Source organism: Diadema antillarum, unplaced genomic scaffold, assembly GCF_040938485.1.
Source record: "Diadema antillarum isolate AM-2024a unplaced genomic scaffold, OU_Dant_1.0 scf00000005, whole genome shotgun sequence".
In the NCBI taxonomy this organism is placed as follows: Eukaryota; Metazoa; Echinodermata; class Echinoidea; order Diadematoida; family Diadematidae; genus Diadema; species Diadema antillarum.
Window position 1 is genome coordinate 939,876 of NW_027270894.1, and position 19,120 is coordinate 958,995.

Genomic DNA, 19,120 nt, shown 5'->3' on the forward strand with positions numbered 1-19,120 from the left:
CTTATTTTCATCATCACCTTCTTTTTCTTCTTCCTCTTCATATTTCCTAATCCTACCAAATTCTTCTTCTTCTCCTCCTCCTTTTTCTCTATACCGCCTCCCCTCATTAGTCCGTAAGTTTTTTCTCTGTTTCTTCTACCCCTTCCCTGCTTTTGTCTTTTTTTTCGTCGTCTTTTTCTTCCTTTGTAATTCTCCTTCCAAATGTATATACAGTATCTTTTTTCGACATCTATTCGTCTTTACTTTTTCTTTTCCACATAATATCTTGTCATTTTTCGTCTTCTTTATCGTTTCATCTTCTTCTTCGTAATATCTCTTTTCCTTGTTGGCCTTCTTTTCCCTCCTTTTTGGGTTGAGAAGATCAACCATATCTCCCTGACTCTGCGTCAGGAGGCTCCTTCAAAAGCAAAATTCGATATCTCTTCTATATAAACCTACCAGAGTATATCGTCTGTCGAGATGCTGACGTGTGAATATAGACAGTCCTGACAAGATACAGTCTACCGGGATGAATATCATATACCGAACAAGGGCCGCTGAACGTTTTTAGTGCAGGGATCAGGGGTCAATGGTATCCACCTCCCCAGCCTCCCCCCCCCCCCCCCCCCCCCACCCCGATTCCGCGGCTCCTGCGATTACTCCCCGACACGCAGTGACTGCATGGTCTGCCACGTGCAATTATGTGGCATGTGCTGAGCCATGTGTTAGCCGTATATTGTTGGGGTTGATCGTTGGGTGCGTTTTCTCCTGACGCAACTGTGTGGGATGTGATGACTAGGGTAGACTTCTCCGATGCTGTCAACATTTTTAGAGGCAAAAAAAAAATCTCTTGAAAGGCTTTCATTTAGCCTATATTTCTGGATTGTGTTCTCTGTTTTTCTGTTCACTGTCTTAGTGTGAGTTTGGAGTGTAGCTCAAGTCACGACAAACAAATTTATTGACAAATTAGGGTTGTTCTTGTCGTTTGCTGATCGACGTCACTTTTGCTCATAATCAAGTGGTTCTCCTAAATTGTATCACTACTGCAATAAAGTGAACGTGTTGATGTAAACGAGATAAGAAAAAAAAAGGAGAAAGTGCTCCCGCCCAAGAAATAATTTCTCTTAAAAATTGAAAGGAGATTTGTATTATGCTTCCGCCCAGCAAGCACCAAATGGTGCATGCTGAAGGCATTTATCATCATGATGTTGTGTTCTGGAAAACTGAACTATATAGTCTACTTTAAAACGAATGCTATCAAACATTTGAACGAATTGCTGAATAAAGGAGGTCTTACCCTGACCTTTTTAAAGCATCTTTTGCCTTTACATCGCCCGCTTTGCTGTTGTACTCACTCTTAATTTGGAATAGAAAAGTACGAATTTTTATATCGCAACGTCAACATCGATACATGCATGCTGTATATCTGTTGAAGGATATTGGTGCGGGTTGACGTCCGTTACTGTCAAATTTCGACACATCTTTCCCAAGACTGCGTAAATGGATATAAAGTGTCGAGACTCTGGAGGGATTAGAGCTTAATTTTCCCTCAAATACGACGACGTTTATACGAATATGACAACCCACACACTTTCACTAATAAAAACATAAAGTTATAGTATATAGCGCACAGCCAGACATTGCAACGTTTACCTTAAACTCTCATACACATACGCGCGCAATCACAATCTTTTATGCATGTTTATACAAATGTATATATGAAGTGTGAATGTATTTTTGAAAATGTGTATGTATGTAGGCCTATGTATGTATGTGCGCATGTATGTGTGTATGTATGTGTGTGTGTATGTTAGGGTGTATGCATGTATGTGTAATGAACGAATGTATGGAGGTATATAATTATATGCATCGTTTTTGTGTTCTGCATACATGCACTGTATGTGTGTATGTCTGTTCACACAAAATTATAGTTTGTTCATACACACGTTCATACAATACACACATACATACATACACAATGTACAAGCAAGCAATGAGACAGGCCATCAATTCGCGTCTTTTTTGGCATTTCATTCTCTTTATTACATTCACTTTGCAAATGATATGCTATGGCTTCACTTTTCAAGTGCAACGGACATACGGACACGCAAACACACTGTACAAGATTTACAAAGAATATAAATTAATCTCATTTTCCTAGACGTATTTCGTATATTACAGGCATTATATACATAGCTTTAATATTGTTGTCACCACAGTTTCCCCCAATGCATTCCATGTTATCAATACTCGCATCTTTATAGCCACATTTATTTAATACTGCAAATGAGACAACACATTATTATAAATTCCTGTTTCAAAATTTCAAAGAGAAAAAAAGAAAATCTTTGGTGTTTAGCAAATTTACTTACTTCTCATTTAAATGTCTTTCTTCCCAAACTCATACTTCCTACAAAATCAGAGTCTTAACTCTTTATTCCCAAATGCGTAATGTTCGCTTTTAACACATTATGCAGTTGTGGCTGATCTAATTATTTACTTTTCCCTCGCTGTCAGTCAAACCAACATACATAACAAAATGTGCCGAATGCATACAGATCCTAAAGCACATGGTTTGGCTTCAGAGTTTCCCGCGTCAAAGCGAAAACTCAGGCGTGGAAGTGCTTCTTAAAGCATTCTTGCGTCAAGATTAATTTCATGTGCATCAACTGCATCATTCTACAAAGTATATCTCATTTCATCTTCCTGTATATTATTTCATTTCATCTTCATCTGTAATTTTCAACTTGGTTGCACTTGCACTTGAGTTCAATAAAATCACGAGAACTCAGAATTAAGACCCATTTTCTTCAGCTACAGTCATACTTTCTCCATGCAACCTTCCCGTAAAAAAAAGCTGATGCCCTTGTTCCACAGATTATACCACAGATTATAATCTAGTCGATTTTTGTTAAGTTTAGCCGGCTCCCAACTATAAGCCAACATAACTGTGATGCAAATACAGACGGAACTCGAAATGCAACCTCTAGGCACTTATCAAGGTCTCCGTACAGACTGCAGGTGTCCACGCCACCTATATAAAAGAAGCCAAAATCATGTGCCATTTCAAGCGAGCTTCGGTCTACAGTTATGACTCTTGAGAAGATCACAGACAATGCTATGTTGATGCTGCATAAGGCTCACAGATTCAAAACGATGAATATAAGTGATACAGTCGCTAGATTTCTTCTCAATATAATAACAACACATGGAATCAACCCACGCGACTAAGAGCAGATTTGTTACGGGCCTTTAGGTCGTAAGGGCGCAGTAAAGCTAGGCAGTGGTGAGAACCTGCGTCGCGAATCTAGATAAAGCTAATGAACGCAGCATTCCCACAAAATACTACATAAGGTTTTCGTGTTTTGATGAGCGCTACCTGTCAAAAACAGTGTTTCGAGCTAGTCATGTTTTTATGTCGTACAAAATTGCTAAATCAATTCAGTTATCGCTGTCGGCACCAAATAATCTAATCAGAGTGTCTGCTTCTGTGGTTTTCAATGTGCATCTCTCGTCCTGAAGAAATGATGTAAACACACAGTCGTGCAGTTCAGTGCTTAGAACCAGTAGGTCACTACTGTATATCCTAACTTCAACCCACGCCACAATCTTACAGGCAGCCTCTCTAAACAGCTCGACTGCATGCTGTTTTGCTAACTTCCGATCAGAAATGACAGGTAAATGACTCGTGTGGATGAGGAAACAAGATAGTATTGACGTCACAAAGTAAAGAGTTCTGTGGATTGTCAGGGTCTTCAGATACACGATGTCTCCACGATGTCGAGGCGTTCAAACAATTCTACTCCGGAAGCTCAAGATGTTATACAGTATAATGTCTCACACACTATATCAGTCAGTCTATCTGACCTTATATTTCCGCATGATTACAGATTCACACTCTCTATCTCTCCCTCTCCTACCGCCCCTCCCTTTCTCTTCATCACACACTCTCTTACTCCTTTCTTCACATTTTCTCTAACTCGAATTTGCTGGGTCTTCTTTCTTTTCCCACATAATGTTCGCACACTGCCAGTTGCTCGAATTACACAAATTCTGCTCATTATGATGTTTGTAATAGTTGTCAACTCCCGAGCTTATGTGATGAGCCTCTGCAACACGCACACAGTCATATACATTCACACACTGTCTCAATTCTCTCTTTTTTCTACCCCCCCCCCCACCACTCCTTATTTCTCCCGACTAAAATTTATCGCGTTCGTTGCGCGTCTAAAAGATGTATTTTCTCTTGCCCTTGGTGTTGAAATTCCTCGTGATCTGCTTCATGTAGCGTTTCTTTTCCTTGGCGATGTGTTTCTTAGCGCATGCCTTCTTCTGCGGTTTCAATAGCGCCATCATTTGATCACAAATGACCAGGTCTACCAGATCTGGACACGCCGCTCCTCCGTTCTTCGGCTGCTGCAGAACGATCCGGAAGCGCCTCTTGAGCCCCACCTTGCAGGTCTGGTCGCAAGGGCTCCAGGCGCCCCAGTTGGTCACTTCGCAGTCCAGTGGGGTCAGGACTTCGTCCGTAGGGATTACACCTCCTTTTGGATCTAATTTTGAAATAAAAACAAAACACAAACACAACTTCAATTTTCAAGCACCCGGGCAAAGACGTCGATCCGCTTGCCGAATGATGTGTAGGCTGTGCAATATGAATGAAGCGGGTAGTCATGGGAATTAAGTTTATCCAAACCTTACGACCCAAAATCCAATTGCTGAAAACAAATTTAGTATCGAGCACTATTTGATACCATTAGAACACGTATCAAAACTATTTTGACTTCAACCTGCACAATTATTTCATAAAGCTTTAACTTGACAACATGGCCGTTATTGAGGTACATTATTACCACCAAGTCTACTCTTTTATTAAATTTCTTGATAATCTTACAATTTGAAACTATTAAAATATGAATGATTGCTTATCCTTTGTAATGTAAAACATTTGCGTATAAGATCTTATTCCTCTGTAATGCAAAACAATTGCGTGAAAGATCTTATTCCTTGGTAATCCCACTGAGGGTCAGTGGGTAATCCGAGTGGGGGTGGCCATTATGTTCTCTCCGGGACGCGTGTTTTTTTTAGACGGCACAGATTGGGGAAACTAAAAATTTATTGGGGACCCTATCCCTAAACCTAACCCTAATCCTAATCCTAACCCTAACCATCAAACCCTAACCCTAACCCTAACCCTAACCCTAACCCTAACCCCAACCCTGACCCTAACCCTAACCCTAACCATAACCAAAAACCCTAACCCAACGTTTTTCCCATAGGTTTAACACGCGCCATGCCCCAATCTGTGCCGTCTTAAAAAAAAACGCCTCCGGGACCTGTTTCTCACCTCGCCCAGTGCTTGGGCTGAGGCAGCTGTAAGACAGCTCTGGTATTAGTCCTCAAAATTTGGCAGAACATGGAAGAAAAGAGATAATAATCAAATGGCGCAAACACTGAAATTTGAAAATGACGTTACTCTGTCTCGTCCTTGGGGATAGAGTTATAAATACTGTAATAATCTGCTTACCTTTCGACGAGCCCCTCTGTTTGTCGCTCTTCGAAACCTCTCTGCTGCCCTCTTCGCTGACCGTCATACCAGTGTCTCGCAGCACCGTCATCCAGGCAGGTTGGGCGTTCTGCGCCCGTCTGAGCGTGACGTGAGCAATCCTTGGCAGATGGGCCAGGCGCGGATAGTAGAAAGAGTTGGCGGGATGGCTTGGCTTGCTCGACGTGATCTCGGTGATCGGGCGGCGGTGCGGCTCGGGGTAGTCCGGCGATGTGAACATGAACCCTTGGTCGGTTCCGGCGTCGTAGGGATATAGGTCAAGGGTCAACTCTTGCAGCCACTCGCCGTTCTGGCAGAGGTCGAGGCCCGACAGACCCACAAACCAGTCTGGACTTGGGTCAATGCGGACAGCGAAGGACATCTGTGAAACCATCGGACAGAAAGACAAAGAAATAAATTGAAACGATCTAGCCGAATAAAAAAAGAATGAAACGAGACCTCGATGATGCTGTAGCCAAGGCAACAAAACAAGAGTCCCATCGAGAAAGAAACACGATGAGAGAGTTATGAAGAAAAGAGAGAACGAGCGAGACAGGGAGAGGGAACTTTGATGTTAGAACAGTTCGATGCATCTGTTCGCCCCGTGGATTTGACCTCTGCGCGCTCTCCCACGCCTACACACAATTTATTACCAGATCATTATTTCTGATCATTTCGAACCGTCGAAGTGTTGCGAATCCTGCAACCAGGGTGGTATTCCAGGTGCAAGAGAATGACGTGGAGCGGAAAATGACGGGGGACAGGTGTGCCATTATGTCACCGCCGTCTCTTTTCCAAATGAATGAATTGAAAAAGTGGATACGGGCCTCGTTAATCTGTTAATCGCTGTATTGTTTAGCACTTGGCACTCTGGGGTTTACATCAGGTACGATGGTGCAGCGTCTCTGTAGGGTTCCTATATTTATAAAACGAAACACATAAGGCAGAAAGGCTTACTCGCATATGCATATTGTTTGTGTGGTTGTTTTTTTTTTTCTTGTTCTAGGAGGAGATGAAGGAAATAGATAAGCATCCGTCCACCAGCCTGCAGTTTTGTTTTATTTTTAATCGTTAGGGGATGCGGCATTAAAGAGCTATGGTTTCAGTCTATGATTAACAGTAGAATGTTTCGGAGCTTCAAATTTCAATGAAAGATTGTGAATTTGTGAATCTATACACTGATCCTTAAAATATCTACATTTCCACAATTATTCAAATACATTGTAGCGCGATAAACCGAGCGCACGCCGATGAGGCAAAACCAGCACACGTACACGAATATACAAGGTAGAAACACTGCTGCCACACACTCACATAAAACAGGTAATGGGCTAGATTATTATTGCGTTGATAAGGATAGTGTGTGACGCCGACGAAATAATTGCATAATTACTAGTACGATTGGCAATGTGTCACATCACTTGTGATGAATTTTCACGACACGAGTAAACTGTACACGGCAGTGTGAAGTGAAACATTTGATCTTTACTCTGCTCTCACTCTGTATCAGGGTCTGTGCCGGCTAGACCTACTTGCACGGATACAAGAAACCTGCATGTAGATGTGAATCATCATGTTGCTTTGAAAATCTCCTACATTATATTAACACAATTACCCGACTAGCAACAGGTCGAATTTGCAGTAAAGGTGGGTGCCAATATTGTTTTTGTAGTTTGTACCTAGCTCTTATCATAGCAAGTTACTGACGTAGAAAAGGCACATTGCCACGGCGCCTTCATCAAAAATAGTCGACGCGAAACCGCACCTTGGGAAATTCTCGATTGACGCTGAACTGCGTTGATGACGTCCCTACACCTTGTGTTATCCTGTCGCTGCCTATGGTCGTGAAGACGTCGGGAGAGGAGAACGCCCGCCGGAGACTGCCGAAGTCCGTACCCTCGGCGAAGTGAGCAAAGGGATCGCTGGACACGCGGTTCTCTTCCCACATCGTGAAGCGGCTGTTGTGGACCACGCCTGGAGGGACAGAACAGAGTTATTGAATTCATGAACACTGTGCTATCAATACTTCCGGGTCAACACTGTATGCATGGTCACTTGTGCTTCTACCATCGTCAAGAAAGTTTAGCAGATGAAATGTCGGCCATTAAGTAATGCATGTACAGGTCTATACCGCAGTATGAAGATATAGAAGGGTAAAAGATTTAACGCAGCCGCATGCTCTTGACGAGACCAGGAAAATTTTTCAGGCACTAAATTGATACTAAATCGATTTATCATGCGTCGATCTGCCCTGGGTAAGATTTGTGAGCTCGAACTCGTACGATGCAATTTCTCCTTTGAGTGCTGTGATTCACGACCTGTACCATGTACGCCTACTCTAGATTGTAGAATTATGAGTAATACGACGTCATGTTTTAGTGTTTGTTCTTCATTTCAGTACAGCTCTCGAGAGCAATAATTGGCATGTCACAACCTCGTGGTGATTTTGGTGAAGCGCTGATTGACACGTCGGCTCTTCAAGATTGGATGGTAACATCTCACTGCAAACACCGGTATGAATCAGTTTAAAGTAATCGATTTCTTCATAATGCTGTTCAATCCAAAATGATGGGGCTGATAATGATAATAATGTGTGAAGATTTTGCGTCAAACGGTTCCTATGTACTTAGTTTGTCATTGTGTCCAAGGAACCTTACAGGCAACTACCGTATTACGCAGTATGTGTCAGCTGTAATGAACACACTCACCTACTTTTTCGTGTAATGAGGTGTTCGACACCCAGATCACGAAATTTACACCGATACCTAATGTTGATTGTCCTGAGAAAGTGACCCTTGTTGCGGTGGTCTGACCCCATTTCTAACTGACCCCAGTGTTGTTGTAACCATCAGAGCTTCTCTTTTTTTTTCTTCCTGCTCTGAGTTCTTGTTGATTCATTTTTCTTGACCGGAAGTTAATAGACATGCCAACAAGAAATGGATCAGGCGCTTATGTCTCTTATGATCGACGTGTGATATTATTACTGACGGCCTTGCCACAGGTTTTGCAGCTGATCTCTGTAACTGCCACAAAGTAGGTTGGAATATTAAGCCTGTAGTCACATGTGGGGTGTTGAAGTCTAATTCATTTAACTGGATGACCAGGATAAAACGGTGTTTGTGTCTCACAATGACCGGAAATCTTCAAAATGAAGTGAAAGGACAGTACTAACACTCTGCGTCTCGCACACAGAAAAAACAAAACAAAAAGACGCCCTCGAAGTTTGATACGACACGAATATGTCATTCGACATCTGTAATTATGCCACCGGCAAATGAAACAAGGCCACAATAATGTGGTCTAGCCCTATGTAACTTTTTAGCTGGAGAACATGACTTATTTCATACCGGGACTGTTAGATGTTCAAAGTCTACTATAGTTGAAGAGTGATAGATAATTGCAACCACTGAGCTAGTAGCTCCGTGTTCCAACATAAGTTGTCATTTTCAACGTTGAGCCATTTGCCATTTCAGGAGGTACAGTCGATGTTGTTATCTTTAATTCTCATTGACGTCCAATCAATGGTGGAACATCTTACCAGACAGATCAATTGTTTGATACTGATGCATCATGACCTCGACTTCACTGATGATGACCATTACCTTACCTGACACCACCGACATCGAAACAGGTTTATTACACCCCCCCCCCCTCTCCCCCCACTCCGACCATTTAAGGATATATACTTATTTACAGTGTGCTTACTGGCATGCACTATCAATCTTAGAGCAATCGTCCTGGAAAAAAAAAACTGTCGACGAGCTTGAAGAATGAGCTAGGAATCATGGGGGTGCTACACGAAGTCCCAGACTCGCTCGCCTTGGAGTGATCTTCACTTGACTTCCAGAACTCCCTTGACTACTGCAGCCAATTTGTAACGCACCGAAGGTACTGTGTATAGTTTTATGGCGTCTAACATGTATTCATATGTCTATTCATAGCTTGGATCGGGAGCCATATACCATTTCTAACAAACCGATACGGTACTTTTATCGATGTATAGATTGGGCTGCCTTCTACGTGGTATTGTCAAAGGTGGCTTAACCTCGACAAACTTTCCCAAACAGACTTGCATTTATAGTTTGCGAATGTTAGACCTCGTGGTCTGTCAAGACGCTACCCAAGTAGATCACCAACCTCAATTTTTTTCTTTTTTATGCGAAGCATGTTATAATGGACAGCAGTCCCGGTCAAACGACCCACTGTGATCGTAATCATGACCCCGGCGCTGTAGACAAGTGCCAATTTCATTCTGGAAATGGCATCGTGCAGGGAGCGGAGAAAAGCGCTCGCTCCGTGCCTCCTGGACCCTCCGCCTCTCGTCGGGCACTTCAAAAACCATTTGCTAATCAGCAAGCTAAATCACCCGGCATTGCAGCCGCGGGAAAGCGGGGACAAGTGTTTATATTCTCTGTGTGGGGCCCCTGCACAGATAACTAAAAAGGAAGTTCTTCTTCCTTTTCTCGTTCCCTCCGAGTTCAGGCATCTCCTGGTCTCGCATCCGACTTCGACAGGTTTCATGAGAAAGCGCCAAGTGGTTGCCATGGTTTCCCCCATGAAGTACCACCGGGAAATCTGGATCACCTTGAGCCAGTAATTGAGAATTACTTCCAGCGAGGAGTCTCGAGTTTCACTCAGTGAGTCATCGTGTTGTGAATACTGAGTGGGGCTGCGTTTATGGAGACTGCTCCGACAGCCAAAGCAAACCTGGTCAGGAACACCATAACGTTCGAGTCATAACATTTCGTGTCCCATCCTCTCGTGGTCATCCTCGTACATGTAGTCCTAATAAATGACACTCATCAAGACACAAAATATCAGTATTGAACCATGAACTACACCCGATCTCATGTTAGAGTTGATGACATATGCTGCTAATGAGTGCTATAGGGATTGCGATCTCAACAGATAGACCAGCATGAAACCACCACAATCACGGGCATGCGAGGATAGAGGCCAATGGACATCTCGTTGTACACCAGCACTCCGCAGGCTACGGTCAACGTATAATTAAAACCTGCGGAGTGACATAGTAGGATTACAATTACGTACTTACATCAACCACGGAGCTACAACAGTGTTGTAGCTCCATGTATCAATCTTCATTTTCGGACAACACACAACAGTATAAAGGCAGGCATGGGAATTTTATTGTACAACATGCACAAATTCAAAGAAAGTATATAGTGGAATCCCATAACTCCCATATCGTCGGTCACGGCCAGTAGTATCTTTTTTGACAGTTGATTGCCCGCTGAGCAGAGCTACATGTAGGACCTGGTAACAGGGGGCGCGTTTTGGCCAGACTATTATCTACCGTTTCTTTCCAAACCATAACCAAGGATATCTTAAAGCGTGGGAGTGCACATTCAAAGAAAGAATAGACTCAGTGGTATCAGATGACTGCTTCTGCGCAGTCGGTCAGGTTCAGTATTTTTTTATAATACAGTTTATTGCCTGCTGAGCAGAGCTACGTGTAGTACCTCGTGACAAGGAGTGCGTTTTGACCAAACCATTACCTGCCCTTTTCCCCTCCAAACCCAGGCTTTAGCGTTATAGCTGTAGGGATAGACTAAAGCGTGGGAGTATGTGCTAAATTAGGGGAAAATTAGATTTCATAGTGAAGTTTCTACTCCTTTGTGGAACATCGTGCGTTTCCGTGGAGAGCTAACGATCAAACTCCTACCAAAGCCTATAGTCTCTTGAAGAATAAGGCGGGTGCGAAATTGACCGACGAAAAATGCAACTCATGTAGAAAGGACGCAGGCGACATTTACGAGCAGATCGCTTGGGAAAGCACGCGAGTCCGGTCCAACGATTAATATATCGAGAGTCAGGAGTTCAAGATCGAAAGGTTTCTAATTGGAGTGATTATCGCCTTGGGCCGTCGGTCACCCTGACATTCGAACGGTCAGGGGAAGTTGAGTGAAGACAGACCTCAAGCCTCGGGTCGACGTTAGAAATCTAGAAGACGAGGTGGGAAAGGCGGGAGGCTGAGGGAGTTAGGGAGAGGGGGAGGGCACATAGGTTTTCGTTGTCACCCGCCAGAACAACTAAAACGGATGTGCTGTATGTTATGTACTTGTTCTATGACAGGCTGGAAGGCGAGCAGGGGGCAACTGAACGAAATAAATGCACCTTTAGGAAGATCTAGCCTTCACTTAATTGCCAGCTGTTAAACTCTTCTCAGACGTCGGTGTCATATAGATTCAAAATTGATTCCATGTGCTTTGAGTGACGATTGGCACAGAAGACAAAGAGTACAGTACATACTGTCCAGAGTCCTAGACATAGAAAGGGTTTAAGACGTGACCTGCCCCCCCTCCCCCCCCCCCCCAAAAAAAAAAAAAAATCAAGACGCTTAACAATAAACCTTTCGTTAACCTGCATCCGCGTGTCATATAACAGATACGTGACGTCTTGGATGTATATAGCTCAATCATGCCGACTAGAGAAATTTGGCATCGGCTTTCTCAGATCGTCTTGCAATACATTGCGATGGACTGACGGGGTGATATATGAGACAATGCATCATGAGATTATGGCACTAAAAGGGAAGATCTTCGACGTTCTAATTTTGGATTTCGTCGCCCAAGGGATTTTCAAAATCACACATCGAACTCATTATTTGTTCTTTTAGTTCTCCTAATACACCAATAAAGTTATAAATTTGGTATTTGTTTAGTATTAGTTTCTACTGCTAATGAGGAAATGATGTTCATAATAATCAACTTGAACACATACGCAGTACCCGCTGCTATAAGGTATCCGGACCATCGCTGGCTACCAGAAGGACGTTCGGTAGTCCAGTGGATACGTGATCGACTGTCTATGCAGCAATCAGGAGGTTGTTGGTTCGAGACCAACCCAAGTATGCATGCCGACAATTTTGTTATCATGGCTAGTACTACTGAAACACTGAATAATCGATGTTTATTCACGTCGATGTACGGCAATTTGTCAATCAGTCGTTGTAATAAGAAAAAAATATCGACGCAAGAATGATCAATTTGAGTTCATATTCACTCGTTTGTTGTTGTTTTTACACACTTGAACTTTTTGGGGGACAGTATTTACCACCATTCAAATTATATATTTGGATTTATTCAGCAATATCCTCAATTTGATAAACTTTGTTGTCAGTGATGTGAAGTGACAATCGTCTCTGATTGATCAACTAGGAATTTCAGCAACTATACTGTTTTCGAGAAATCGAACATTCAGTGCGTTGAAGCGGAGGATTTTTGTTTGATCGAACACAGCCAAGTATACAGGTACCCACGTTGACGCGTATTTTGTGAATTCGCATCTTGGGAACGAGTAATATCAACCTCCACCAAAACTACTTCGGCCACCATCTACAAGCACAGTTTGGACCAAAGCTCATCTCTTCCCTGTACATATTACCCAACGAAAAGTGGTTCCTAACGAATATGTCAATGTGCCCTCTGGTGTGAGGAGTTCAGTATGAACTTCATGAGACCCTTTGATGGATGTTACTTGGAGTCTCCGCCACAAGTCCCCTCCCCCTTCTCTCTTCACTCCCGTTCCGCTCGCTCTCTCGTCTCAAGATACAAGCGAACCTTTGATGTTACTTGTCACCTTGATGGGTTCTGACAGAAGACGCTGAGTTAAGTATTGCCTTCGACTGTTTGAGTGAAGGTCCGAAATGTGACGGCAGCTTCTTGTAGGGGGCACATGGATGACTGGTTAAAGTCACTTTTAGAATCAGTCATAAATCCAAAAGCAAAGAAGCTTCGAAAATTATGCAACCGCCAGCAAGCATACTTCAACAAGGCTCAAATGATTCATTTTTTCCCCCTACTTATGAAACACTAACAAGGAATAGAAAAAAAATAAAAAAAAAACCAGAATACAACACTGAACCACATGTATATGGTTTCTGGATAAGATGTGTTAAGCTTGAGGACTGTGAAACTTCTTCACAGAAAGCCTGCCCACTCAATCAGTGTCCACGTAAGTTTTTCCTATTCCGTGAATACGACTCAAGGGTTTTGTACCCTGTGCTCATAGCAGATCTCTTTAGACCGAGATCTACTAAATTCCCTGTTCCAATGAGACTTTTATCACATTATTGCAGATCAGACCTTCGGTTTATCTGCAAATTCGTTTCAGAGAGATATATAATGAATAGTAATGTTAATTTGTCCCTGTTTTACCACTTAGGAAGACGTCTTTATTTTAATTCCCTGTAAGAAACAATATCAACTATGACACGTCAAAGACCAGGGAGCGACCAATTCCTTCATCATCACATTTCATCTTCCCTCTGTCTCTTCCTATAGTTTATTCTTCTTCTTTATTCTATCGTTTTGTTTCTCGCTTTTTTTTTCATTTTTTTTTCATGTCATTTCCCCCCGATTTTCTCGGATTACATCTCCTTTACGAGACAACTCTCTTGCCGACAGCCAGCGATAGCGCAGCGCGCCTGGTTTGATTTCCCAGCACGACACATCCTGAACCACTCGGGAAGGCAGGTCGCTCGGCGGGCCCGCCGGTCGTCACGACGAGTAGCAAGGGGACCCCTGACAGGATTAGGTTAAAGGGACACCGGGATAGGGCTACCCTCCGCAACTTCAAGGTGCTGGTCAGCTTTATAGAAAAGGGGAAATTTTTATCCATGCCTGTCTGTCAGTCTCGTTTCAGTTGGTCGGCTTTGGGAGCTTGTATAGGACTTTGTCACCTCAGGGCAAGACCTCGTTCGGTATACGGCAGAAACTAACGTCTCAAAAGAGTTTCTGACCCTTTCAGTTATATTTCGGAAATTGGTCTATTTATCTGCAAAAAGTTCCTTGATATCCTATATAGTGCCCTCTTTTTAACGAGTTAAATCGCATACTGGGAGAAAGGAATTGCCGAAAGATTTTGTTTTTCTTGTCTTGAGGGCCTTTTTCCTTCCTCTCCATTTTTTTGAAATGAAGGCAACTATCACAAGCGTCATGACAACTGCAATGTAAGTAGGCCAATCAACACACTGTGTTGGTTGTCTCCGTTCAAGATATCTAGGTTATCAAATATGTGCACCTGGAATCAGACATTTGTGATTTCAATGATATATCTTGCTATTATTTTAAGAATAATGACTACTAGTATTTCTTTTTAGCGTTTTCATTGTTGACATCGCAGATGAAGAGCATTCTCTGTTTTGCACCATTAGCAAGATAATGTTGTGAAGCGGCACCGGCGGGCATGGAAACGAGAAGTGCAATCTACCGTGAATGAACAATGTGCACATTGTCACTGACGTTTTACTGACGCTTCATCGTCTCGACGACGTCACAATGATATCCCTATCAAAGCCGAAGAGATGACAGCGGAAGACAAGATTCAGTGAGGGGCGTGGCAACGTCGCAACCGATCGCCTTGGTGACGACGTTTAACAGGGTCTCATTGGTGATGGCGTCTACACGGTAGCATTCACTCCCAAACCTATCTGTGCGTTTGTGCCCATTACACGTCACACATGAGCATATATGAACCCATGCTCACTCAAAAGCCTGTCTGCCTCATGTTTTTGTTTACAGTATTGAAAGTATCAGCCCTTCGAGGTGACGTCAAAGTCACGTGTCACATTTAATGTAGTTAATGCCTTCGAACTTGGTAGTCGTAGCACTTACCGGCTGAGTATCCTGATATAATAGTTTACAATCTTCCAAAGATACTTAATTGGAGGATAATGTATTTCAAGACAGAATATACACTTTAACATCGATAAAAAAGAAGGGAGTAAAAACATTACGACCCCATTTTCTCTAGAAAGCAGGATTTTTATAATTTCGTGAAGGCTTCATTTCATCAAAGACAAATATATGCCACCCCGAGGCCCACCATATTCGTCACGATACTTTACGAAAGAGATTGCTTTAGACGGGTAATATCGCATCTCAAAAATCTTGCGGTTGACAAAATGTTGTGTCGACAATTTTCCGACACCAGTAACGATTTGTACTCATTATCCAGTATGGGGGGTGAGGAGGTTACCAGCCCTCAAGCGTGACGCTCAAATTTCAACACGGAAAATTCTCTACGTCGTTGGTATAACAACCGGCTTTTACTCCTCACTTTGACCAGGTTTGTCATGGCGAGAAAAAAAGGGGGAGGGGATAAGATGTTGCTATGCAACAGGTATACACGATGCACGAAATCTTGTGTAAGTCCACCTTGAATTACTTTCTAGAGTATAATGATAATAACATACAGACATAACTTATTCTAACAGATAATGCGCTCTTAGGATCTGTCGAAAGGTTGATATCCAAGTTAGAAGAAAAGATTCTGCCTTCATAATCCCATGAGCAATTTAAAGCACACTGCTTTCATGGATGGGTGTATGCGCTTTGCGACATCAAAGTGTGCTATATTATCATTTCTTATAATCATTGTTGATGTCAACATTATTTGGTACCTTCCTGGGATATTCATGCTATGAATAAACCTATAGATATGCATGCTGTCAAAAAGCGTTCAATGTTTTAACGAATATTCATGGACTAATCTGATTTATTGGAGAGTCGAACGCGCAATAGAGCACTAAAATGTGTTTAAGCTTAAAGATATGCATATTTTTCTTTTACACAAACACTTCCATGATAGATAAAGAACTGTTAGAGACGTTTTATGTCTAGGGACTTTCTTTCCATTTATAAACAGGGACATAAATAATGAATCAGTTCACAGTAGAACTTGCTTTCTGTCGCTGTTGATATGAGAGCAGTTAACCTCTCGACCCGTAATTTCGAGGCGATTTCAATTCAAACCATGATTTAAACACCCGATTTACGCTGCGGTTCCAATCTTGATTTAAGTGAAGACCAGTATGTAGTGGCTTTCGTTTAGCCGAAATTTGAACTGATCTGAATTTGAAATGGTGGTCTAAATGAGACACAGGTTTTAAATTACAACCACCATCCTAGTGGAAAAACTTGAATTGATCGTCCACTAGGACAGCTTGTTATAGGCATGCGTCTTGGATTCAAAATAGGTTTCTCTTTTATACCAAGATGTATGTATTCTATATTTGCTGACAGAGTCAAACGCGTTTAGGCGAAAATTGTTACATGCAAATCGGAAATTGTTAAATACTTCCACATGGATTTTGAATAGCTTTACAGTGCTTTTCAGCGAACACGGAGAGAAGGGCTTGCGGAATTGGTCACAAATAAGAAAACGAATAACCCAAACACCCTAAAGTATGCAGTTGATATCCAACCAGCTCCATAAGTCTAAATGTTTGCTGCTACTGTCTTTCCCATTGGAGCAGGTAGAGCGTCCTAACCACACTTTAAACGTTTTTTACGTGTCTTTGTGGAGGGTGGATTTTCTTGTTTTTGTTTTTATTTGTGGTGGAGATGTTTCGTTCTGTTTTTATATTTTCGTTTTAATATGATAGAGGGCAAAGAGTGCAAAGACGACAGAGAAATTTTGATCTTCGAAGCGGGTGTAAGTAAGGGGTCAGATGTTAAATGAGGTACTCATCGGATGACGAGGGCCAATATTTAGACAGTTTGATCAGAAATTAGCTGATAGGGGCGGTTGCGACATGTGACGTAGAACACGTGGGAGGGCCCCCTTCCACCCTACCTGAAACGGGACAACTTGCCGAACTAACAAAGCACACGCGCCCTGCCTCTGGTGACCCAAAACTTTCTGAAATTGGAGCGTAAGCTTCGTCTGCATGTATATGACTTCTTAATTTGTCCAAATGTCAGCGGGTGGCGTGATTTATGTCGATGACTTTGGGTTTTACAATAATGGCACACGTGTCTCAGTAAAAATGATGGCATGGGCAACATAGATTGATCTATAATACACGTATCCCCCATTTGTGCACTCAACAGCAAATATTACAAGTTAATCGAATCTTATCACTCACTCACTGCATGTGCTGAAAGACATTCTGAGTGAAGAGGCAATATGGATTTAAAAAAAAAAAACGAAAGAAAGTGAAAGGACATTCCATGTCATCGAATATCAAAATGAATGTTATCCACGTTGAAATTGACATGTTATTCCGCTTGATAAGCGGTAATACTTCAGCACTTACTCTGTCATCAGATGAATCAATGCAGGGTCAGTGATAAGACCCTATAGAATACCAAAGTGTATAGAGTCCTTAGGTAACAAACTACGTAATTAATTCATTTGAAAGGAGAAAGACTACTGACATATCTACCTAAATATACGCCATTCAGATAATGCCCTCTTGATAACAAGGGGCACATTACTTTCTATCCATTGGAAACGCTTTACCGAATAAAGGCAGAGCAACAAGGAAGACATATGAAGTTTTACAATGGTTACTACTTGATATGAAAAGTAGTTGTTGTTCAAAAGAGTGACTTAATTTAATAAGAATGGATAACTGAAACATTACTCCAGACTCCGTAATGTGTCCGAGCATACATTCTTAAACGTAACTTCCAAAGAGAGCTCTTGCAAGTATCGGTGGATTATAAACCGACGTAACAGTCACGGAAAACATCACAAGTCAGTACAACAAAACGTAGCAGAATTACTCTGCGGTAAACTTCTTCAGGGATGTTGAGGCTTTCAGCTTGCCTACGATTTCTTATAATTCAGTAGTGAATTGCTGGTCTATTTGGGGGTGTTTGGGGTGTATTTTTTCAGAGACTTACCCATTAGGGGCGACCACTGAGCACTCTTCCTGAATGTTGGATACTGTTTGGGGAATGCCCCTTTACTCCAGTCACCGAAGAAGACCATGTCATAGGTTGCTGTGATTTCGCTGCTCGTGCACGCTCCACTCGCAACCCTCAGGAAGTTCACCAAACAGAACCATGCCGGGAGCAACGAAACGGTCGATGGGATCATCCTGACAACAACAACAAAAAAAGTGAAGGAGATGACAAAAATCAAACTTACTAGGTAAGTTTGTATAATCTTCGAGAAAAAAAAAAACCCTCCCAGATAAACGATATTGAGTATGTCTCAGGTCCTTCCCATATTTCTCGATCAAAAATATAATGAACCAGAGAAAGCGAGTAAATATGTAAGATGATGATGAGGGGAACACCACCAAAACTTCGAAGTATATGTTGTTACCATAGTGAAACATGCTGTACATTATTTGACAATGATTGTTGAAAAAAGGAAATGTTGAGATAGTTTATTTGTATAAACGCGGTGCTACCTTGAAATGAAGTTGTGAGAGCTAGACGGCCTGAGAAAAGCGAGAGCCAATCAACCTTGTGACAGGAAATGTGAATCCAGAGAGTGTCTGTACCTGGTCTGAAGAGAAACGAGGCGAATCATGACTTTATATACCATCCGTCGGCTGGTCTCGCCGTATCCCACTCCTTACTTGCATCCTCTTGTTGGTATACCGACGAGGGAGAGGGGAAAAAAGTTATGTCTCGATCTCCACCAAGCTGAAATGGAAAGCGGGCGGGTGCATATGGTCCGGCTTGATATGTATCGGGGACGGTTGCCGTGGCGACGGGAGGCGGGAAATCAAACCCAGCCACACGATCGTATGCCATCTGATCGGCACATCAGGGGTGCAGAGAGGTAGACTTGTTTAAAGATACCAGAGTTTTGTTTAGTTCCTCTTCTACT

At 42.3% G+C, this 19,120-nt stretch overlaps 1 protein-coding gene across 1 annotated transcript; it reads right to left on the reverse strand.

The window, feature by feature from the left end:
• Nucleotides 1-4,206: 4,206 nt before the first annotated feature.
• LOC139712440 (spondin-2-like) lies at nucleotides 4,207-18,715 on the reverse strand. Its single transcript, XM_071624294.1, has 5 exons — nucleotides 18,696-18,715; nucleotides 18,181-18,377; nucleotides 7,290-7,498; nucleotides 5,507-5,906; nucleotides 4,207-4,532 (listed from the first exon to the last, which is right to left on the reverse strand). The coding sequence occupies exons 2-5, from the start codon at nucleotides 18,374-18,376 to the stop codon at nucleotides 4,207-4,209; spliced, it is 1,131 nt and encodes a 376-aa protein (XP_071480395.1). The 5' UTR covers nucleotide 18,377; nucleotides 18,696-18,715.
• Nucleotides 18,716-19,120: the final 405 nt, after the last annotated feature.

Excerpts from the sequence above, each read along its gene's own strand:
- LOC139712440 (XM_071624294.1), bottom strand. The coding sequence starts at position 18,376 with ATGATCCCATCGACCGTTTCGTTGCTCCCGGCATGGTTCTGTTTGGTG. Across the intron at positions 7,499-18,180 it reads TCAGTGGTCGCCCCTAATGG|GCGTGGTCCACAACAGCCGC; the intron begins GTAAGTCTCTGA and ends CTGTCCCTCCAG. Across the intron at positions 4,533-5,506 it reads ACAGAGGGGCTCGTCGAAAG|ATCCAAAAGGAGGTGTAATC; the intron begins GTAAGCAGATTA and ends TTTCAAAATTAG.